A 26,248-nucleotide genomic window follows, 5' to 3' on the forward strand; every position below is an offset into this window, starting at 1 on the left:
TCAACAGTGACCATTAATGGTGGAGCCAATACAAATCTTGTTAATTGGTCAACAGTGACCATTAATAGTGGAGCCAATACAAATCTTGTCAATTTGTCAACAGTGAAAATTAATGGTGGAGCCAATACAAATCTTGTCAATTTGTCAACAGTGGCCATTAATGGTTGGGCCTATACTAATGCCCTCACATTATTTTCATGACATTTAAGTGCATGTAAAAATAGCCTTTCATAAAAATGTTTAAAATTAAAATGTAAATCATTTCCATTTTTTTTTGTATACTATAAAATGAAGACAATGATCATATAATACTTTCTTGCAAGTTGTAGGTTGTATGCCCTTATTTATGTTATGCACATGTTGGAAGAAAAAAGTCTCCGTAACTATCTATGAGGTTTACATGTCCAGATTTATTAAATATATTGAACAGTACATTGCTTATGATGGATAAAAACAGAGCAATAATAAGTAGAAGGTTGAATGAGAACATTGCAAATCGATGCATGTAAGTAAATGGACTTATTACACAATTAAACATACAACAATTGCCACACAAGCAGGATTAAACCCACATCCCTCTATTTTAAGGTACACATATATGTGCTTAGTTTGCTACATAATATACAGGAGTGACTATATATATATATATATATATATATATATATATATATATATATATATATACACACATGTATATATGTTTGTGCATGTGTGTGTGTGTGATTATTTCAACATGTTTCCATTTAGATTTTCCAATATATTATAATTTTAAACTACTAATTTCATGCCTCTATCCATACCAGTAAGGACTTATAGATTGTTTATTTAGTTATATACTTGGAACATGTGATAACCTAATGTGTATAGGTCATTTATTTAGTTATATACTTAGAACATGTGATAACCTAATGTGTATAGGTCATTTATTTAGTTATATACTTGGAACATGTGATAACCTAATGTTTATAGGTCATTTATTTAGTTATATACTTAGAACATATGATAACCTAATGTGTATAGGTCATTTATCTAGTTATATACTTGGAACATATGATAACCTAATGTGTATAGGTCATTTATTTAGTTATATACTTGGAACATATGATAACCTAATGTGTATAGGTCATTTATTTAGTTATATACTTGGAACATATGATAACCTAATGTGTATAGGTCATTTATTTAGTTATATACTTGGAACATATGATAACCTAATGTGTATAGGTCATTTATTTAGTTATATACTTGGAACATATGATAACCTAATGTGTATAGGTCATTTATTTAGTTATATACTTGGAACATATGATAACCTAATGTGTATAGGTCATTTATTTAGTTATATACTTAGAACATATGATAACCTAATGTGTATAGGTCATTTATTTAGTTATATACTTGGAACATATGATAACCTAATGTGTATAGGTCATTTATTTAGTTATATACTTGGAACATATGATAACCTAATGTGTATAGGTCATTTATTTAGTTATATACTTGGAACATATGATAACCTAATGTGTATAGGTCATTTATTTAGTTATATACTTGGAACATATGATAACCTAATGTTTATAGGTCACTTATTTAGTTATATACTTGGAACATATGATAACCTAATGTGTATAGGTCATTTATTTAGTTATATACTTGGAACATATGATAACCTAATGTGTATAGGTCATTTATTTAGCACATGATTGCCATGCATATATAAGCTTTTCATTTTTTCTGACTCTGATAATGCAAAAGATCAAACATAAAAGCTTGTATAATATTTAAATTGTGTCTACAATGTAATGCTTGTTGGCCAAAGTTAAATAAATTATAAAATCAACAGGAGATTTTCTTTCCATTTGTGATTTCAATTCATGTACAGCATTAGCATTTGAAGCACGTCCAGAATCCTCGTTTTTCTTTGACTGGAGGGACTTGATTCCATGTGAAGGCCAGGAATATCTGTTCCAGACTGGTTTGATGTACTGAGTAATCATCTACACCAAATGATTCCTTAGATTCTTCCATACGACCAAAGATGTGTCCCAGTCGAGTATTCTGATCTGGAATCTGGAAATGGATGTAACCTTGCTTGTCATCAAAGACATGGGCTGATGGGAAATTTTGCTGTATGAAACTGATCAAGGGCTCCACAGGAGTTGGTTCCCCTTCTGTAGTCATCTTCATTCGACAGAGCAAAGAGAATCCCTGACCAAATTTTGTCTTTAGACGCTGGGTACTACCAAAACAGACAAACTCTGCATTGACCATGATGACGATCTTAGTGCAAAGGGCTTCACATTCCTCCATACTGAAAAATGTGCAAAACATTTTGATGACATGTTCATATCATAGAAATTAAGATTAGTTTCTACTCAAAACATGGTTCAGGTTAATAACAATCTGTAATATGTACATTATAGAGACAAAACAAAATACCAAAGCATATGTTAAAATGATGTTGACTGTGTGGAAAATGCGCACAATCATGGGTGGAATCAGCACATGTACACAATCATGTGTAGAATCAGCACATGTACACAATCATGTGTAGACTATTTGCACAATCATTTGTAAAATATCCAAACAATCACAGATGGAATAAGCAGAAAATAAAGTGTGACATTTAAAAAAAAAAACGTATTTAGAATAGGTACACATTCAGATTATGCAGATTAGCATGATCTAAATTATAATTGTTACATGTTAGCTCAAACATGCAATTTACAAATCACTTCTCTGGCATGTTCTTCTTGTTCAAAATGTTGCCAGAAAAATCTAAGCCGGAGACATTTAATATACTAGAGATAAATATAACTTGGGGAGTGAGACTGTTAGATTTTTTCCCCACGTTGTGAGATAGTATTGTAAAGGAAAAATAAAATACAAGAACTGTATTAAATTCAGTTAATTGCTTTTATTTGCATACTTAAGGGTCTCTTTTGGACAATTCATTATTTCAGCACTGTTCAAAAGGGTTGGGGATCATGTAATATTCTTCACCTGTTAATCCATCATTCTGTACACCTCCATGTAACTATCTTGTGAACAGATCATTATGTATACCTCCATGTACACCTGAGTGTAACTATCTCATCCGTAGATGCAAGGAAGAAATTTACTAAATATGGTGGTTTACTTGCATGTGATGATCATGTGCAAGAATTTTACAACCTTGTTTTACCAAACTTCAAATACAGTGACATTTCTGAGTAGTGTTCGACAAAATTTAATATATGTACTGTCATAGCATTGTCAAGGTCAGAGGAAAAAGTATAGGGGGCTTAAATTGATCCGTTTTAAATGAAGTAATTGCAGGAATGTATGTGGATTTAATTGGCAAGACACCGACGTTACTCATGTTGTCATATTTATTGTCATTTAATGTTTTCAGTTTGAGATAAGTTAACATTAGAATATAAAATACCAAATTAATTTGACCTTAAAAAGAATTACATGATTATTTGTATTTAATTACATTAGATACAAAGTTTATCTCTCATTTTTTGCTGAAGGATAATTCTGATAATATGCTGTTCACTAGGTTTAGATTGGTATATATAGAGCATAGCAACACCAGTGGGGTATTCACGTTTAGGTTTGGTGTTTTTTAAAGTATAGCAACACCAGTCCAGTATTCAGGTTTGGTTTGGTGTTTTTTAAAGTATAGCAACACCAGTCAGGTATTCAGGTTTGGTTTGGTGTTTTTTAAAGTATAGCAACACCAGTCAGGTATTCAGGTTTGGTCTGGAGTTTTTTAAAGTATAGCAACACCAGTCAGGTATTCAGGTTTGGTTTGGAGTTTTTTAAAGTATAGCAACACCAGTCAGGTATTCAGGTTTGGTTTGGAGTTTTTTAAAGTATAGCAACACCAGTCAGGTATTCAGGTTTGGTTTAGTGTTTTTTAAAGTATAGCAACACCAGTCATTTATGCTGTGCTGTAGCAAGTAAAGTGCTTTGCACAAGGACATTTGAACCTGCACCCTTTAGTCTGTTTGTCAGCTATGATTAAAACTGACTCAACAAGGCTACGGTTGAGAGAATCTTTCTGCAACATCTTTAGAATGTAGCAAATAAGACTTAGTTTTGTTCAACATCATGTAACTAAACATGTCTTAGCCCACCCACCAAAACAATGTCACTTGGAAATAAAATCAACATTAGCTATGTTTTTTTTAATTTTGTTATAATCATGATCTGTATGAAACACAGTGCCCATAGAGAAAAATATTCAGCAGTCACATTTAGTCTTGAATAGCTATATTTTACTGTAAAGTACGTGTTGTTTTTGCTACGATCACACCCATGAAATGATGTAAGCTTACTACCTTTAATTGATCTGTCCTCATATTTGCAAAAAAGTTCCCCAATGGTTTTAGGTTTGCACATTGCCATAATTTTGATTTATCAATCAGGATAAAAACTATTTGTGTGCCTTCATCAAATGTTTGGCAGCATGACATGTGACATCAAAGATTTTACATCTGACTCAAAAAGTTTGAGTTCGCTCTATTTGTACTGATAGTGAGAAAAATGGTTTGCACGTTGTACATGTTTTAGTCACTCTGGAGCAATATTATTATGGAAAAGTTTCAATAGATTCAATGTCAGATATATACCATGAAGAACAAGGGTCCCTTAAAGGAACTGACACTGTTCTGGCTAAAATGAACTTGTGGGTCTTAGTAAGATGTGCATTTTCTTCCTTCTTTTGTTATTGCCGAATAATGAAGCCATGTCTTGTGCCTAAGAAAAACTCTGTCATACTTAATCATCAAGACTGCTTCAGTGGCCTGGTAGGTACAGCATCTGTCTCAGATGTGGGATGTAACAGATTTGAGCCCGGTCAGGTCATACCAAAGACTTATCCAATGGTTCTAACATCTGCTTCGTTTGGTGCTCAGCATTAAGAGGTTACTGTTACATCTGGTCGGCCTGGTGTCAGGATAACGTGACTGGGTGGGACATCATGTGTATAAGTCATTATATTTTTTGTAATGAGTAACAGCATTTAACTTTGAATTCAGTGTATAAGTGACAAGATTATTGAATTGCAATTAAATGTAAAATCCGGAGAATAGATCTTAGCAGATGTACTGGAGGTGAGATTTTCATGTGTGTATGGGACCCACACCACTTTCTTAAATATCAGTCACTGAAAAGTCTGTGATCAAATCACAAACTCTTTTGGATATCTGCAAAGGTAATAACATGGTTTTTAAAGTGGCCAACATATCAGATTCAAACCATTTTCATCAAAGACCATCTACAAAGCAGAAGTAATAAAAACTATCAAGAGGAGTAGTAATAAGATTTTCAAAATAGCTCCTGCTGATTCCATGTTCAGATAGACTTTCTCTTTTTTAGGATTCTACAGCATTACACAAGTATTCAGTGATAACCTAGTACCAATATTACTATTCATTATACCAATATTACTATTCATTATACCAATATTACTATTCGTTCAAGTGGACTAGGCATATCAAGAATTTTAAGATGGCAGCCTTGGCAACCATCCTGACAATAAGAATTGACTTTTATTTGGGACCAGCTACATATTGGAATGAGTGTGTTAGTGAAAACCCTCATAACAATATGGTCATCAACTCAATAGGAGAAGTAGTGACAAATTTAAAAATGGCTGGCATGGTGCTTATGTTATAGGTGGCAGCCATCATCTTCATTTAAGACCAACAAAATACTAAAATAAATGATGTAGTAAAAATCTCATGTAAATGATATCATCAGATGAGGAAAAGTAGTATAGTCAGTTCAATGTTGCTGCCATGACAGTAATCTTTGAGCTGAGATCAGCATGTTATAAATTTCGGACCAGCTACGCAATGCAAAAAAGACTTTAAGTGAAAATCCAATGTAAATTTAATCATGAGGAGTAGCAATGACGAAATTTTCAAAATGGCTGCTGTTGCAGCTACGTTAAATGTCAGACTGGCATCATTTTAATTTAAGACCCACTTAAGATCATAAGTGTATTAATAGTATTATCCATTATTGAGCCGTAGAGATAGCATGATGTTCAAGATGCCTGACGTGCACAGCATGTTGGAGGTCAAACATTTTAAATTAGGACCAACTTCAATTTAATGAAAATTCCATTTCAGTGAGACTATCCTGTCAAAACAAAAAGCCATCAGTTTTTTTTTACAAGATCTCTGCCATGTTGCAAGAAAAGTTTGATTGAAACCTTCATGTAACAATGACATGATTTTCAAAGTGGCAAATATTATGACAGTAATGTTTGATGGGCACCATTTTCGTCTTCTATGAACTCAAGATCCTCCTCAAAGTAATTTACATTGAGTAACAATAACAAATACTTTTGTTATGGATGCCTGGGACTTGACAACAAATGCAGAATCATTACTTATGCACTTACAGTCTTAAATCAGTAGTCCTAAAATCAAAGACATATTTTTAACAAGTCATTCTATGTGACCTTAGTAGCAACATTTCACATTGTAGTAGCATGCAAAATACTATATTCCAGCAGTATATCATATTTAATGCAAAAAGCATCAATAAAATTAGTCCTGTCCCCATGTTCAACTACTGTTGATCATTTCCTTCAAAATTGTTCCAGTTAAATCATACCTGTGAGAGGTGAGAATAATGGTGCGACCACTGGCCCGGATTTGGGATAGGACATTCCAGATCTGTCTCCTGGCACTAGGATCTACTCCATTAGTGGGTTCATCCAGGAATATAAAGTGTGGGTCTCCAATAATAGCGATAGCAGTACTCAACTTCCTCTTGTTTCCTCCACTGAAAATGGAAATTTTTCTTGTCTCGTAAATGGTAATGTCCCAATAATGCTGTAGACCAATGAATATGTAAGCTTTTTCTATTTCACCGTGAGATATTATACCTTTCTTTGTTCATTGCATCTGTTTTCTCGAGCACTATCGTCATGTGCCAATATCAGCTAATGTCATATTACATCCTGTGAGACACTAAAATATATATCATTGCCCTTACTCTTGAGAACTGTTCACCTAAAGAAGAGTCTAGCGACATATAGTGCTCTGTCCTTGGTCATGGGAACCATAGCCATCACTAGACATTACAGAAGAAAAGCTCCTTCAGCTGAAGGCAACATTATTATTATAAAATCATAATCACGGAATACAATGGCCATGCCTGTCAGATCATGAAAAATACTTCCAAACTGTATTTTGCAGGAACATTCCATAAGCATTTACAGTCTTCAACCATAAAATCGTTTATTAAAGGGAATCTTATGAAACAACGATAGACTATTGATGGTACAATTATACATGCCCATAACCTGTAATCTCTCTTAAGAGTAAACAGATGTGATTTACGTAGATTCACACTTAATCCTATGGAATACTATCACCATTTTACAGTTTATGTGGTTAATAGGCAATTATATAAAGGTTAAGGCAATAAACAAATAACATTCCACCAACTACTAAACTGACTGACAATAGCTTAAGTGATTTGCTGTACCTTTGTGCATCACTGTCGAAGTCCATTTGGACAATTTGTATAAGTACATTCACTGGACATTAAGTAAATAGAAAATGAGTTTTGACAAAACACAAGTTTCATTGACTTAAATTTAAATATTTAAGCAATCTTCATAAAATGTATTAATTAGTCTGAGATCAGAAGCAATGTTTTTAAGTCTGGTTTTACTAATTACATAAAATGCATAAACATTTTTAGTTCAGTAGTTGTTGTGTCAATGCTAGGAGCAGTGGGGAAGTATTCTTTATGAATTTTAAAGTCAAAATGTCAAAACACAAAATGTGATTCAAGGAAGGATGTGCAAGCTGTGAAGTGAGCAAGCCCAGAAAACACTAAATTTCTGAAATCTCGTTTGTTGGAGTTTGAATTTGTGAAGTTCAGCAAGAACGGGAGAATTTTTTAATTTCTGCACTATACAAAAACCATATCTACATTAGTCCTTCCATAGGATGTGACTTCCATTTACATAGCAGCACCACCATGTATCGGAGTAGATGCAGAAAGAACGTTCATAAATGTTTAGATATTATCAACGAGATCTTCAATGAAATCTAAACAACATATTATCTATTATCTAAAGAGTGCAATGATGAATACAAATGACACTTGCATGACCTTCACACCTTCTAATGAACTGCTGAGAACAAGAAAGTATGCAACTACAAGTTAATACTGTATCCAACAGCCCATTGGATCTTTACAACAGAAGATTCCTTTTTGTTGTTCTTATGTTGGGTTTAGCACCATTTTTAGCACACAATAGCTATACATGGCAGTTATTTTAATTGGTGGAGGAAGAAACCAGGGAAATCGAAATATGAATCACCGATCCACTGGAAGCTACTGGCAGCTTTCTCATATACACACACTGGCTATGCTGGAGACTTGAACCCACGAGGACAGAGCTGATATTGCAGTGATTGGAAAAGGTGAGAGCTTTAGACCACATGGCCTTATGGGACCCCATAAACATTGTGTAGTTTGTTATTAATATTGGTGTGGCTGTGATTATGTGAGTGGACGTACATATTTTTGTGAATATCAGTATTTTTCCAGCTATTTTATATCAATAGGTAACAATAATTCTTAATTGTATTAGACTGCTTACTTTGGTCACTTGCACTGATACTTCAACCTACTCCAACTTCCACCACCACCTACATTCACTAGGGACCTCAAAACATGTTGTTTGAGTATCAGAAACCACCAACAACATGTCTGGTTGCTTGGCAGGTATGAATGGAATCTAAGGCAACAAATTCTGCAACAGAACTCGGAACATAACAATACCGAAAGAGCTACTTACAGTTGATAAAATTGTTTAATTTACATAGCTGTTATATTCCTGGCACAGTTATATTTACCTATAAAAGGCAGTCCACTTGTCTGCATGTTCTCTAAGCATCATGACATCTATCAGTTCTGTCACAACATCGCTGATTTGACCTTCGGAGATTCCTCTCAGGCGGCCAAACATCGTAAGAGTCTCACGGCCAGTCATCTGATCTATCAGACCATCAAACTGGGGACAGTAACCAAGTTTCTTGTGAACCTGGAATGAATTAATGCAATGAACTTTGGTTCTAATTTAGAGATGTAAGTAACAGCTTATCACATAATGTCCATGGAAACATTTTTCATCAAAAGTCTCAAATTATTTGCACAATACCTAATGTTACCAACTTTTGGATCACAGATAAAAATAGTTTGTCACAAGATGTCATGTATATGATATGTCATAAACCAGCTTCATATTTTCTGATAACAAGAATCACTTTATGTAAGTGCAATATCATAGCTTATCACATTACATCATTGACATCATTTTTCATAACAGAATTATCATATTTTTCAACAGTATATTGGATACCATCAGCTTATGACATCGCCGACAATATCCTGGCAACTAGTAGAATTGTCAGTACACCTGAATCAACATAAATGATTATCACGTGATTTTGAAAGCCACTGAATATAGTAACAATTTTCTTCCTATGAACAACAGAGTCATGAGAGTTATATTCATTTTGTTTCCAAAAGTTACATTTATTAACCTAGTTTTTTAAACAGGATTGGAAAAAACAAAGAGCAGTTCCTGCAATGTGTAACTACCTGATAGCTAACAAGGGTGTATGGAAGGGACTAAAGTTCTACTGTCAGTCAGAAAAGAATGTCAGAATTATCTTTTGTCTGTCAGAAAAGAATGTCAGAATTATCTATTGTCTGTCAGAAAAGAATGTCCAGGAACTCAAGCTAAGCTTATTTTGCTTTCTAACCAAAGAAAGCTGAAACCATCTTTGATATTCTTGAGCTGTTGATTTTCAAATTAGCTGCTGTGCCAGCCACTGGATAGAATACTTTTGGCAAACAACTCACATACATATGAACATTCATTCAAGAGAACTTCAGGTATGACCCAGAAGAGCTAAAATCCATTTAATAAATGTAAACTGTAATGTTACATGTGCAAAATAAATGTTTATTTTACATCAGTAATATACATTCTTATAATTATAAAATTCTTGTTAATAGAAATTAATTATATTGTATATAAGTAAAGCAATTAATTTATTTCACATATAAATGCTCTCACAAAGAGGAAAATATTTTCATGCATGAAAGAAACATATTTCAACTGAACGAAAAATATAATTTCATACTAATAAAACTATTTACACATCTTCCATAAGTAAAATAAACTCATATTTGAAAAACATGTGTCCAAAAAAACTTAAGTGCCACATATTACTGCTTGTAAGTTGAGTAGAACTGCACATTATATAGATCCTGATTTACCATTACATAGTGCACCAGTATATCTTGGCCAATGCAGTTTGGTTGGCGCAATCAGCAGAAAAACACTGACACTAATCTGCTGACATTTTATGTGATGGCAGATTAGGGTTTATGTTGTTTTCAGTTGAACACAGCTTATAAGATTATATTTCTGGTACGTTTATTTTCCCTTTTTAACTGGTAATGTCAGAATTAACACCCGATTGGCTGTGTGGTCTAAAGTGCTCACTTTGACAGATCACTGCCATCTCTCCTTGTTCGATTGTCATGATTGACCCATGTGGGTATGTGAGAAAGTTGCCAGTAGCTTCCAGCTAGTCAGTAATGTTCTCACGGGTTTTCTTTCTTTTTGGAGATGGGTGTTATTAGTCTGCAATTTATAATATCCGCAGTGTATAGCGTGTCTTCAATTGAGGAATGGCATTAAATACAAAAATGATTTAGTCATCAAAATATCGCAATATAGACCAATTGTGTATTTCATGGCTTTAACGAATCAGGATGAAGGTCAAACTTCAGTAAGTATTGCTGGTGTTAGCTTAAAGTATACCAACAAATTATGTTTCTCTCTCCCTCTCTTATAATTAATCATTATGAAATATTCAAACATGCTTATCATCATACTAATTTCTCATACATCATGTGCCAAGGACAATGTTTCATCAAATAACCAAATTATGTGTGCAAAATGAAGATTTTTGGTGCGGAATGTGGTGGAGATGTAGATATGGTGCAAAATTAAGTTTAATTATGTATTACCTACCCATCACTTTTGACTTACTTAATCTCCAGGACAAAAGAATCCTCATTCTCCCATTAGATGGCAAGATCCAGACAATCTAGAACATAAAGAACACAGACCCAACATGGCTCCTGTGCCACAAGCCCATGAGAGATATACTCCAGTTTTGGGGCCTAGACCACAAATATTATTACATCAAAATAAGCTGAGAGGATAGAATCTTGTAATAGTAAGTATTACACAAAATTAAGCTTACACCCCTATCATGGAACTACTAAATGGACATGCTCACTCCTATGGTAAAAAGTGCTCACTACTATAACTTGGCAGCCGATTGTGCCACTTAGTTTTGCTGTAAGTAATAGGGCTAAAAAAAAAGATGAATTTATTCTGATGCATCAAAGACAGGATGTAAAAAAGGAGAAGAGTGTGCACCTGCCAATATGTGGCTCTCGTATCATCCTCCGATAATGAATGATTAAAGGGCACAAGTACAGCCTCCCTAGTGGAAACAGGTCTTCTGCAGAGTTCAAATAATAGGTGTATGTGAGCCAATCAAGACATGGTAATAAATGTGGCCAAATGAGATATGATTTTGTCTATCTTGTCCAGTGGAATAGAAACTCACCATCAGTTAACAGGGATATTCATCCCCACATAAACAAATCCTGAGAAGTGATAAGATATGAATGCTCAAGGTTTTGACCAAGTCCAGACCTGTTCACCATAAATCATCAGCGGGACAGGCCTTGCACGAAGGATGGGTATCTGTTGAGTTCGCAAGTGGGCATAAGACAATTGTATAGCCTTTAAAACATTTCTTCAAGAGACGTCTAGATGATTGACATAACTCAAAGTCTAACAAAGATCTCCCAACTCGAAAGGTATTTACTATATGGAGGAAACTTAAAATATGTCTTTATCCATCCTGAAGATTGAAGGAGATTGCCAAATTGCCAGGCCTTAATGCATTGGAGAGTAGAAAGCCAGAGACTGGTCACTTATCACCTTCTCTACTGCACTCTTCTGCAGAAGGTGTGCAATTCTTTACTTTAATGAACCAGTTTCGACTGGTGAGAAAGAATGGGGGCCCTTAGAAGGGGAAGATGCTCCCTGAAACGAAGTTGGTAAGCTTTGTTTAGTACAGAAAGGGCCCTCGTATCTTTCATTATGCCCGAACATATAAATCTCCAAAAAGAGGGCTAGCTTAGCACCCATGGCAAAATTGGGAAGAGGGATTAATTACAGGAGTGGGTGTCATTCCAAAATATAAATCTATTCCATTCAGTATATATTATACAAAAGTGACTACTGTATATTTACTCCAGAGATATTAATGACTATGTTTGAATTTTTCTTTCCATATTAGCATCCATTTAACTTCCAAGAAGTCTTTTCATTTCTGTTATTAGTAATACTATCTGCAGATATTCAGAAGTCATCCACAAGACCATATTGGATGTTGCTGATATGTAGTATAGTGCACTTGGAAAGTGAAAGAGTAAAGGAAAGTCATATCTTGTACACACACAAAAAAATAGGTTGCTCCTTTTTTTCATCAGTCAAAAATACTTCCATAACTATCTGTCACATGACTGAAATGCAAACCAAACAACTGTAGTCTGAAGAAGAATAGACACTGAACAGTGAGTGACCCAACCTCAACGTATTGACACATATGTACCTACTGGGACTAATATTTAGGACTCTATCATTTGTCATCAGTTTTGCATAAACCATAACTGGAAGATTGTTACTTTTTCGTGTGTCTCTTTCAGAATTAAATATAAGAATATCCACCATCCAAAACCAAGAGTTTGTGTGTCACCTATTTGATGTGTTAGTTTATCCCTCCATCTGACTTGCCAAAAAGTCTACAATAAAACCTGAACTTTGGTGCCACTGCCTGAGTTTACTAGAGTTCTTTACATTCAATACAAGTGGAACAAAGACCATATTGACATGGTTTGATGCCAAATGTCATGATATAATATTAGCTTGGACTGGGTCGACTCTCATGCATATACTTAAGCTTCAAGCAAACAAAGGGGATCATGACCTGCCAGTATTTCATACAACAGTAGACCAAGGTCTATACAGTTATTTTTGAAAAATATAATTTGAAATGACAGTAGCAATCCTAATTTGGTGGTATAACACGTCACGTCAGACCAGGCTTGGAACTGTTTCTGATAGATTACGAATTATATACGTGCATTTTATACCCATACCTCTCTAATGTTGTCATTGATGGAGCAGCCCTGCAGATAGGCCTCTCCAACTGTTGACCTCTCCTCTCCAGTCAAAATTTTGAAGGTTGTAGTTTTTCCTGCTCCATTTTGCCCAAGCAAACCAAAACATTCATCTGCTGGGATACCCACACTGATGTTATTCACAGCTCGGAAATTGCCATAGTACTTTGTCAAATTCTAAATTAGATAGACATTAGGTATAGGAAAAAGACTTGATCACACTTTGTCAAATTCTAAATTAGATAGACAAGGTATAGGGAAAAGACTTGATCACACTTCATCAAATTATAAATTAGATAGACAAGGTATAGGGAAAAGACTTTATCACACTTTGTTAAATTCTAAATTAGATAGACAAGGTATAGAAAAGAGACTTGATCATACTTCATCAAGTTCTAAATTAGATAGACAAGGTATAGGAAAGAGACTTTATCACACTTCATCAAATTCTAAATTAGACAAGGTATAGGGAAATGACTTTATCACACTTTGTCAAATTCTAAATTAGACAAGGCATAGAAAAAAGAGACTTTATCACACTTCATCAAATTCTAAATTAGATAGACAAGGTATAGGAAAGAGATTTTATCACACTTCGTCAAATTCTAAATTAGACAAGGTATAGGAAAGAGACTTTATCACACTTTGTCAAATTCTAAATTAGATAGACAAGGTATATGAAAGAGACTTTATCACACTTCATCAAATTAAAAAATTAGATAGAAATGGTATAGGAAAGAGACTATTACACTTCATCAAATTATAAATTAGACAAGGTATAGGAAAGAGACTATATCACACTTCATCAAATTCTAAATTAGATAGACAAGGTATAGGAAAGTAACGTTATCACACTTCATCAAATTAAAAAATTAGATAGACAAGGTATAGGAAAGAGACTTTATCACATTTCATCAAATTCAAAAATTAGAAAGACAAGATATAGGAAAGAGACTTTCTTACACTTCATCAAATTAGAAAAATTAGACAAGGTATAGGAAAGAGACTTTATCACACTTTGTCAAATTCTAAATTAGATAGACAAGGTAAAGAAAAGAGACTTTATCACACTTCATCAAATTCTAAATTAGACAGCCAAGGTATAGGAAAGAGACTTTATCACACTTTGTCACATTCAAAAATTAGATAGACACGGCATAGGAAAAAGACTTTATCCTTTTACTTTGGAACATTCATGATATAACAACATTTAGATGGCAATGTTTCATGATATAACAGCATAACATTTAGATGGCAGTGTTTCATGATATAACAACATTTAGATGGCAATGTTTAATTATATAACAACATTTAGGTGGCAATATTTCATGATATAACAACATTTAGGTGGCAAAGTTTCATGATATAACAACATTCAGATGGCAGTGCTTCATGATATAACAACATTTAGATGGCAATGTTTCATGATATAATAACATTTAGGTGGCAATGTTTCATGATTAACAACATTTTGATGACAATGTTTCATGATATAACAACATTTAGATGGCAATGTTTCATGATATAACAACATTTAAATGGCACTGTTTAATTATATAACAACATTTAGGTGGCTATGTTTCATGATATAACAACATTTTGATGGCAGTGTTTCATGATATAACAACATTTAGGTGGCAATGTTTCATGATATAACAACATTTTGATGGCAGTGTTTCATGATATAACAACATTTAGGTGGCAATGTTTCATGATATAACAACATATAGATGGCAATGTTTCATGGTATAACATCATTTAGATGCTCATGATATAACAACATTTAGGTGGCAATGTTTCATGATATAACAACATTTAGATGGCAATGTTTCATGACATAACAACATTTAGATGGCAATGTTTCATGATATAACAACATTTAGATGGCAATGTTTCATGATATAACATCATTTAGATGGCATTGTTTCACGATATAACAACATTTAAATGGCATGTTTCATGACATAACAACATTTAGGTTGCAATGTTTCCTGACATAACAACATTTTGATGGCAGTGTTTCATGATATAGCAACATTTAGATGGCAATGTTTCATGATATAACATCATTTAGATGCTCATGATGTAACAACATTTAGATGGCATGTTTCATGATATAACAACATTTAGATGGCAATGTTTCATGATATAACAACATTTAGATGGCAATGTTTCATGATATAACATCATTTAGATGGCATGTTTCATGATATAACAACATTTAGATGGCAATGTTTCATGATATAACATCATTTAGATGCTCATGATATAACAACATTTAGATGGCATGTTTCATGATATAACAACATTTAGATGGCAATGTTTCATGATATAGCAACATTTAGATGGCAATGTTTCATGATATAACATCATTTAGATGGCATGTTTCATGATATAACAACATTTAGATGGCAATGTTTCATGATATAACAACATTTAGATGGCAATGTTTCATGATATAACATCATTTAGATGCTCATGATATAACAACATTTAGATGGCATGTTTCATGATATAACAACATTTAGATGGCAATGTTTCATGATATAACATCATTTAGATGCTCATGATATAACAACATTTAGATGGCATGTTTCATGATATAACAACATTTAGATGGCAATGTTTCATGATATAACAACATTTAGATGGCAATGTTTCATGATATAACATCATTTAGATGGCATGTTTCATGATATAACAACATTTAGATGGCATGTTTCATGATATAACAACATTTAGATGGCATGTTTCATGATATAACAACATTTAGATGGCAATATTTCATGATATAATAACAATTTGATGGCAGTGTTTCATGATATAACAACAGCTTTTTAGTAAACATTTCTTCATGTGAAAACACTGTTGTATGTATAATGTTACCATATATATTGTTCAGACTTGTACTTCTGCTTAATGGAAATGAACCAACACAAAATTAAATATACATTCAATTCTCTGTGCAGACAGTCTCAGTGTAATCTTAAAGCAATATTTAAGGAACTGAAAATACTGTTGGCTACATTTACCAGATTTAGTGTAATGGACAAATTGACATCAATAAATGCACTCATACAATCTGTTTGATGGCATACATACTATAAATAAACCCTGCACAAATACCTTGGACGGAGCAAAATCTTCCAGGACCAATAGTATAAACAATGGTTAAAGACCCCTATTTGCCATCCAATCAAACAAATTCTAAGAGAGCAAAATATAGGGGCCTTATATCGTTCGCATGTTTGTTGTAACTTAACAAATGACCATTTCACTAGGCAAACTTATATATTATTATAAGAACACAACATGTCAGTTTTACTATACTCTGATAAGAACTCTTTCCAAGGATAAAGCCATAATGTCGACACAGCGATATCATTCATGTTCAAACTAATAATATTAGGTCTAGATGATATAAATGTATTTAGAAAGTACATTAGATGAAAACATATAGTATCTATTGAGGGGATAAGTTCAACCAATCAAAAACATATAGTCTCTACTGAGGAGACATGGTCAACCAATCAGATGCTAACAAACATATTAATATCCATTTATCCCATTTATTATATACTACCTACCAAAGACTATGATAAACAAGTAATAGGAAAATCTAATAGAAATTAACCTTCTGTATATATAGGTCACTGATTCATCCAATCAGATACAACATTATATATATATATATATATATATATATATATATATATATATATATATATATATATATATATATATATATATAATTGAACAGGACTATGTAACTGCTATGGGTGTGAGTGTAAATACATAATGGAGTCGTCCAGCTGGTGCTAAGTCAAATATGCATGTCAATTGATGAATCACCATGATAACCCAGCCTGCCTAATAGCAGTCATATTCACAAAAAAATCAAGCATATTACAAAAGCAAATAATTATAAAAGTACAATGAATTGTCATTATAACCTGATATTTTTATACAATTTGGATTGGAAATGTTAAAACCACATGTGAGACTATTATAATTTCTATATATTATAAAGTGGCAATCATTAAAGTTACGATAAGCTATGATAAACCAGTCGACATAACACTCTCATGATTAGATAGCACCTGTCTGAGCCACATCAGTAATGGCCATTTGCTAACACTTGACAAACAGGTGGGATTCGAGGATCCAATGATTCATCAATAGCTATGACAGACAAGAGATCACTAAAATGGTTCTTTTTATATTGTACATAGCTTGACCACTTTAACAAAATCTCACAGAATATTTTACTCTATTACATCTGCACAGTTTCTTTATATCAATTTCTCACAGAATACCCGGTAGCATCTTTACTTGCTTATAAGTTGAAGTAAATTTCAAACTGTACAGATCCAGAACAGCCAATTGGCAGATATGGGTCTGTGAAGCTTGGTAGGAATAATATACAAAAATTATTAAAATAGACCCTGCTCTGCAGGCACTTTAGGCAAGGGTTGATCAGGGTATATGATGTTTGTAGTTGGAATCGAACATATACTGTAAGATATTTGTTATCAGATGATTTTTCTTTCTTGTGATATACTGAACCAAAATAGAGATCTTTACAAATTTTCATAAAAAGCTGCATGTTTGAGAAAACCAGTCACGATGTGCATATATTCTGCATGTCTGCAACTTACTAAAATATTGTCAAAATATATCAAAATTCAACATTTTTATATTCTGTATCAGTGCAGATGGAAGAAGACAAAATACAATCTCAAAGAATTTATTAAAATCTCTCATACTTTAATTATTAAATATTGTATTCCTGTTATTTCAGTGCTACACTTATGTCTGTGTAATTACTAGTGATGTGTACTTACTGCACTGTTTTCCATGTATGTGTCACAGGTGTGTAATTAATCAGCATAACCTCACCTGGCCAGTATATGGAGTCAGTACATGAATTACACTCACACAGCATGGTCACTCACTAACACTTAGTTTCATTTAGCATCTGCAACATTGTTGGATGATCAAAAGACTCTGCAGGTATTGTAATTTATTCATGATGTAAATAACTGGCCATTTAATTGATACCTTACTTTTATTACTAACGAGTCTGTCTCCATTAGTGATGCAAGGGTTGTCTCATTAATTCTATCCTTCTCTGCCTCCACATCATCATCTGTGGCATCAAAATTGCTGACAATCTCACATCCAGCTCTTGTTGGAATAGAGTTCCTGACAAGGCAAGTAATTCTGACATTCATACCATATTCAATGAGGAATACCAATGAAAAATAGAAGAATCCTTGAAGGAACATGAAGAGCAGGAATCTGCCAATCCCTGGTGTTTCCCAAGCCAGGTAGCTGTCCTGATACTTAAAACAAGCTATGCCTTTAGACGAGTCTGTAAATGAGAAAAAAGCCATGTTGATTACAAAAAGACTCAAAATGTATTTCTTATACAGTGCTTATCTGCTGGGAAAATCCATTGAAAATGCCTTTAAATTAAGTTTGTTGTTGTTGAGTTTAATTGTAGTGGCGTGCACACAACTGTGCATGTGCCACTTTTTTCTGACTGCAATGCAGCCTGCTAGTTGTTCCTGGGGAAGGGAATGGTGCCACCTCCCCCAGGCTTTTATGGATTCAAGGAACCCTGATAGTTTGGCCTCAATCTGTGGGTCCATAAAGGTCCCTTACAGTTAAATGGTTGGCTGTCATTAGTGGGAAGGAGAGCTCGGGAATGATCCTGCTTGCTTCACAATGCTGGTTTCTTGTTGCATGTGCCTGGAAAACCCTCTCCTTGCATAAAACTAACCAAACGTGTAGAATTTTTAAATTTTCACCACAATGACTATGATATATATATATATATATATATATATATATATATATATATATATATATATATATATATATATATGTATGTGTGTGTGTGTGTGTGTGTGTGTGTGTGTACAAATGTACCTTTTTATCATATTTTGAATTTAAAATCTAATTTTTACTTTAATCGTTTGAGACTAAGAAGTTCTATTTTATATCCATTAATTCAATAGTTAGTAATATCGTAAATGTACATGTATATTTTGTTATAGGAATTCCATTCATGAGACGGCTGATTTAAGGTGAAATCAATGACTAAACAGGTCAAGATTACACATGAGTAATGAATGTGGGACGTGGAAACAAGCGAGGGAATGTGATGTACAATTGCCCTGACACACAAGCTCAGGCATTATAAATTTATAGATTTATAAATCTATTATTATAAATGTATAGATTTATAAATCTATTATTATAAATGTATAGATTTATAGGTCAGAACAGTGACTGTTTTGTTTACCACAGATTTGAGGTTTATTTATTAATAAGATTTAATTACTGATAATATTTAGTGAATCGTATTTGTTTATTGGAAATGCATAAGGACACTACATAATATAACTACGTGTACCATGCTTCTTCGTCAAGTTATACATGGCATTAGTAAGAGTCCGAAAGAGTAATTTGGGATTTTTATGATGTTGGATATAGCAGAGCAGATAAAATTTGATTTAAACATCTATTACGTCGTGGAGTAAGTGAATATATTCAATGATCTGAATATCTAACTTATTTTTCTGATCATGTGAAAATGTTACGAGCTTCACTGATATTTCTCATTTGCTAGTTTACATTGAACTTAAACTATTTCAATTAATAACTGATCAATTAAATTTAGTGGGGTTATCACAGTAATTCCTAAGCAGAATAAAAGCTTCATTTTGAATACCTCAGAACGGTTTCCAGATTATTGAGAAAGTGATAGTACAATTAAGATTATTAAGATTACATTCTAGGAATTCATATACTGTAATTTAATTTTTATTCTTTCATTAGGATTTTTTATTTTATTTGATTAAATACATTTTTTGGAAACTAATGTTTGTTGGGTTGATGTCCTTTTTACATAAGTTTTAACCCCTAGATGTTTTCAACATGAAATGAGTATTCCCCTTCTTACGGACACAAAGTGGACATCAAAATATGATGCAATTTATATTAGTTAATTACGCCATTTAATCTGCTTTTCATCTTATCATGAAATGTGAAAATTGATATTAAAGTGGAAGATTTTTTCGTGTGTTATTCAGTGTGACTGCTTTTGAGGGGTTAATACAAGTTGATTCTAATACAATAGGGGTCAGTACAAGGTGATGATTCAATACAATAGGGTTCAATGCCAGGTGATTCTGATACAATAGGGGTCAATACAAGTTGATTCTAATACAATAATGGTCAATACAAGGTGATTCAATACAATAGGGTTCAATGCCAGGTGATTCTAATACTATTGGGGTCAACACAAGTTGATTCTAATACAATAGGGGTCAATACAAGATTTATTCAATACAAGAGCCAGGTGATTCAATATAACAAGGAGCAGTACCAGGTGATTCAATATACCAAGGGGCAATACCTGGTGATTCAATACAATGGGGGTCAAAACAAGGTGATTAAATACAAATGGGGTCAATAGCAGGTGCTACAATACAATATGGCTCCATATCAGGTGATTTAATACAATAGGGGTAAATACCAGGTGATTCAATACAATTTGGGTCAATACCAGGTGATTCAAACAATAGGGGTACATGCCAGGTGATTCAATACAATATGGCTCCATATCAGGTGTCTCAATACAATAGGGGTCAATGCCAGGTGAGTCAATACAATAAGGCTACATATCAGGTGATTCAATACAAATGGGGTCAATACCAGGTTATTCAATACAATAGGGGTAATACCAGGTTATTCAATACAATTGGGGTTAATACCAGTTGATTTCAATACAATAGGGGTCAATACCAGGTGATTCAATACAATAGAGGTCAATACCAGGTGATTCCATACAATGTGGCTACATATCAGGTGATTCAATACAATAGGGGTCAATACCAGGTTACTCAATACAACTGGGGTCAATACCAGTTGATTCAATACAATTGGGGTCAATACCAGTTGATTCAATACAATAGGGGTCAATACCAGGTTATTCAATACAGTTGGGTCAATGCCAGTTAATTCAATACAACTGGGGTAAATACCAGGTGATTCAATACGATATGGCTACATATCAGGTGATTCAATACAAAAGGGGTCAATACCAGGTTATTCAATACAACTGGGGTCAATACCAGTTGATTCAATACAATTGGGGTCAGTACCAGTTAATTCAATACAATTGGGTCAATATCAGTTGATTCAATACAATTGGGGTCAATACCAGGTGATTCAATACAGATGGGGTCAATGCCAGTTTATTCAATACAATTGGGGTCAATACCAGGTGATTCAATACAATATGGCTCCATTTCAGGTGATTCAATACAATAGGGGTCAATACCAGGTGAATCAATACAATTGGGGTCAATACCAGGTGATTCAATACAATTAATTTACCAGTAATACGTTTTTTGCTTCAGATTTACTGTAAACATGCATACTGATATACAAAGAAAAAGAATGGAAGACAACCCCAAGCTGTTGAACTTCTAGTTAATTTTCCATTCCCAAAATGCCTCTCTATAATAAAAAAGGAGATAACCATTAAAACACAACAACAGACTAGAAGCAGAGAGGAATTAAAATACCTTGACACACAGACTGTATAATAATAATGAAAGATAACCATTTAAAACTAATGGCAGACTAAAAGCAAAGAAGAATCAAAATACCTTGACACGCTGATTCATACAATTTCTGAGCACAGTATTCTCTGTAGCCATAGTTGACATGTATGTCTTTGATGGCCTCTCCTACGTTATAGAGTGGAATAACGATTAGACAACACCACTCTACAATGTCATTGACATCACTATTGACGAATTTAAGAATGAGTGTTGTCACCAAAGCAGCAAAACCTGTAAAATTTAAAAATAATGTACATTATTTCTCAGTGATTGCAATTAAACTCTTAGGAACAAAAAAAGAAAAGTTGCAGTGAGATGTTAGGTCCTCAACTAACTCAACAAAAATTATGTTGAAAGATATAAAACCATAGCATATGGAACAAAATATACTAATATACCATACTGGCCCTCATATTTTATATGCACAATACTGTAAACTGCACAGACCCGGATCTACCATGAAGATAGAGTACTGTCTGATGAGATTGCCATATGTATCTTATCATAAGCCCATTCCTGACAATAAGCACACCAAATCTCCTCATTTACACAATTTGTACAAGCATTTACTAATGATTATTTTGTATGAAAACAAGCCTATCTCCTACATTTTGACAAATTCTTAAGACTTAGTGATGCCACCATGAATTAGTTGGAGAGAGTCAGCTCCCCTGAACAACTTCAGCAAAACAGAGAGTCAGGAAAATCAACAGGGTGGTATACATTGTTCCCTTAACATATGAACATGTGTCTTTCCTTTTCCCTTTCCATCTATCCAATGCACTGTGGCAGATTAAATCTTCATATAAACCATGCTATATCTGCATTAACATCATTCTGTGAAACTTTTAAGCAGTTAGTATGTTTCTGGTTGTCATGTAAATGTTCATGTGTGCACAGAAACCAATTCAAAATCTGTGATTCTGAGAGGCATGTGTGCAGCTTGGATTTCAATGAATTTTGAAGTTTTTAATTTATTTATTTTTTTATTTTTTTGGGAGTGGGGATAGGGGGTCAGTCACATGGAGCCCAAGCCCTTGCTGACTCCGATTCTTAGAAACATAAATTGTTATAATTCACTGATAGAGGTATCCTAAGAAGAGGTGTCCTAAGAATTAAGGGTATCACACATTTATCATACTGATCATAGACGTTCCGTCAGAAGAACTTTTACACAATCCCTTATTAGCAATGTTTGTATGTGAGAAACCTTGCCAGTAGCTTCTCGTGGGTCAGTGAATCTTTTGGGGGTTTTCCCAGGTTCTTCCTTCACCATTTATACTGGCTGCCATGTATAGCTTATCTTCTACTGAAAAATGGCATTAAACAACAAAACAACAAATACAGCATTAACAACTTATGACCAACCAATATCTTGACCACACATGCATGATTTTAAAAGTCATTTGTAGTCTTGCTGTGTCAAAGAATTTCACTGGAAATGAGTTCCATTTACAACACCTGGTAATCACTACTGAAACAGCTTTGCACAGTGCAAGGCATAGCCAAACTTCCCTGAGATTATTTGTGCATTAAATGGTTTTATTTGTGGGAGTTCATGCTTTATTGCCATAGATCAATTTCAAATCGTGTGATAAATAGTAAATTTCATGTGGTCTGGCAGCATCACTGTAGACTGCAGTGTCCCCCTGGTCTTAACTTAGTAGAAATAATGCGCATGCTATCTGCTTGTTAATGAATAGTAAAATGAAATGTTAAACATAATGTACCAGCTGATCTAGGTCTATAGTTTTCATACCTTAGCAAATGTAATATTAGTTTGAATCATATCCTGAATCTGATATAAATATACAATTTGCGTCTGAATTACTATCAGTATATTACTAATATTGATGAAGGAAATTGTGTAACTTATTCATCTGTTGGTGTCACTATGTTTTATAACCATTTGTGTATTATGTTGCAAAATTGTAGTTTATTTATTTATTCATTTATTTATTCCAATGATGCAGTACATACTTATTTTTATTGTGTTACTTACCTTTCCACACTCCCTTTATATTGAAGTTCTAAAAGTCTAGCTGGAGAAAGAACACAGACAAGGCAAGTTCCCCTCGTCTTCGTCGTTAGGGTCATTGACTACTTGTGGGACATCAGAGTGGGGTGGCAGGTGGAAATCTGGTAATAGCTACAGGTATGTTTTTCATAACTGTCATTTTAGCATCGATAATACAAACCAGTCGCTATGTAGGCCATGTAGAATGTGACCCCTAAAATGCACCTTACATAACATCATCTAATTACAAACGAGTTAAATCAGTCCATGGGGTAGCAATGTTTCAATGAAAAGAACAGAGAGAGCCTTCAAGTTTGTGAGGATAATCCACTACAAACAGTGTATGCCAAAATATTAGCAATATGGCGGGAAAGAGACATACCCTTCTTTTGATTCTTTGAAGTGGCCAAATAGAACCAAAAATGCCATACCTGGGCATACCTTTCTATCATGATCACAAATATGACTCAGATAGGATACCTCGATAGGGTGTATAGCAACACAAAGGAAGGAATATTTTACTTAAAAACAGGTTGACAAAAAAAGAAACTGACACACAATTGCCGTAAACAACCTGTTCTACAGACCAGGCATAAAGCTCACGCCATTTTCTCAGAGATGATAAGGAGAGCAGGAAAAGTGTTGTAAGGGTAAGGGTCACTTAAAAGAAGCTTGACAAAGACCACAAGACACATGAAAGTTTTCATCTAGGCATTAGTGAGTTAGTAACAGGTGTCTGCAGCTCAAAGTACCTAATACAATCAAAAACATAAGGACCCAAATCAATGGCTTGGCCTTTACAGAACTTGAGCATGTTAAAAAGGCTTGCATTATATCCCCTATCAGCAGAAACTTGGCATTCTCTATCAATCTTTCTCCCTATATCTCTCTCTCTCTCTCTTTGAAGAGAAAAGGAAGAATGTTTGTAACAGCCCTCATATAGAATAAAGCATCTCCTACTATTCCAATCATAGAAGATTTTCTATTTTGCACCAAAGGCTTTGGATGTGGGTCATCTCCTGATCTGAAAGGTGGAATTGGCAACCTTAGCTCAGAACATGTCCCAGTGAATAGATTGCATGAGATGAAGTAAGCATGAAGGTGGAGAACTTTCTGCAACACCAGGTCTTTAATTTGATGCAATGGCCTGGGCTGGTCTTCCATGTCGAGAAGGTCATTGAATCACTATTGTTGAATCGACAGATGGCCTATGAAAATGAGAAAAAAGCATCCAATGCCAAGGACACTGATCTGAGATTGGGGAAGCTTAAAAGTTTATCTTGTGGTTGAATCTTGCTGTGAACAAGGCTACCAAAGGTTTCCCCTTCAGTCTGAACAGGAGCTCTTCTGTGAATTGGCACAGAGACCATGCCATGAGGATTACCTTGCAAATCTAAACTGACTGTCAATCATAATATTTCCCTTGCTTAGAAAATGATGACCCATGAAGGTGATTCCCTCCAAGTTGCTGACATAAGAAGTTCAAACTCTCTACACACAGAAACAAGCATGTTTTTCTCCCTGTTGCCTTGATGTACGCAATGACAGGCTTGTTACTGTGAATATATGAGTAGGGTTAGTGTCTGTGCATACGGTCATACAGACTTCCCAATTGACCCAACAACTCATGTGTTGATAAAATTCTAATCACAAACAAATATGAGTTGTCCAGGGTTCCATGTTGCCATTGTGCCAGGAGAAATATGAGGGTGGCAAAAGTATAGTCTGCCCAGGGGAACCAGGTCCACCATGAAATTCAAGGTCCATGGTACGGATAGAAAAAAGCAAGCAGACCATGAAGACTTGCTTTGCAGCACTCTAAAAATGTAAAGATTATGTCTATTCAATCTTGAGAACATGGCCTAATCTCCCGTTGATGAGTTAATTAATCTTTGTGTACATAAAATCCTGAGATGGAGCCAGATCTGATTGATCTAGGACAGGAATGAGTCCCAGTGCGTAGCTACAGACAGCAGCTGGGCTGGTAAGTTTGAGGGACTCGAAGAGGCCAGTGAGGCTCAAAAACACATCAAAATACTGGAGGATAGAGATCATATGTGACTTCAAGTGAGCAGCATCTGCTCATATCACAATTGTAATGGTTCAGGGTGGATGCAACAACAAACCATGTAAGTGTGAAATCACATGAACAGAGACAATCCGAAATACCTCTTGTTAGGAGGAAACATTGCTATGTCAATGCATACAGTTGCTTGGACTTAAGGTGTAGTCTCTATCATAAAATGAATGTCTCCTCCCAAAGAAACATGTGTTAGGTGGTGAGATA

General features: G+C 34.1%; 1 protein-coding gene across 2 annotated transcripts in view; it reads right to left on the minus strand.

Annotated features, from left to right (window-relative positions):
• Positions 1 to 390: 390 nt before the first annotated feature.
• The window catches only part of LOC149804105 (phospholipid-transporting ATPase ABCA3-like), a 121,155-nt gene continuing 95,297 nt past the window's right edge, over positions 391 to 26,248 (minus strand). For both annotated transcript variants that reach the window (XM_089954073.1, XM_089954072.1), the window contains exons 15-20: positions 21,990 to 22,175; positions 18,372 to 18,679; positions 13,285 to 13,482; positions 8,880 to 9,067; positions 6,616 to 6,786; positions 391 to 2,311 (exon numbers count right to left, since the gene is read on the minus strand). In XM_089954073.1, the coding sequence (XP_089810199.1) occupies positions 1,885 to 2,311; positions 6,616 to 6,786; positions 8,880 to 9,067; positions 13,285 to 13,482; positions 18,372 to 18,679; positions 21,990 to 22,175 (1,478 nt within the window). In that variant the 3' untranslated portion in view covers positions 391 to 1,884. The remainder of the gene's footprint in view (positions 2,312 to 6,615; positions 6,787 to 8,879; positions 9,068 to 13,284; positions 13,483 to 18,371; positions 18,680 to 21,989; positions 22,176 to 26,248) is intronic.

Source organism: Sinohyriopsis cumingii, chromosome 3, assembly GCF_028554795.1.
Source record: "Sinohyriopsis cumingii isolate HCF-2022 chromosome 3, ASM2855479v2, whole genome shotgun sequence".
In the NCBI taxonomy this organism is placed as follows: domain Eukaryota; kingdom Metazoa; phylum Mollusca; class Bivalvia; order Unionida; family Unionidae; genus Sinohyriopsis; species Sinohyriopsis cumingii.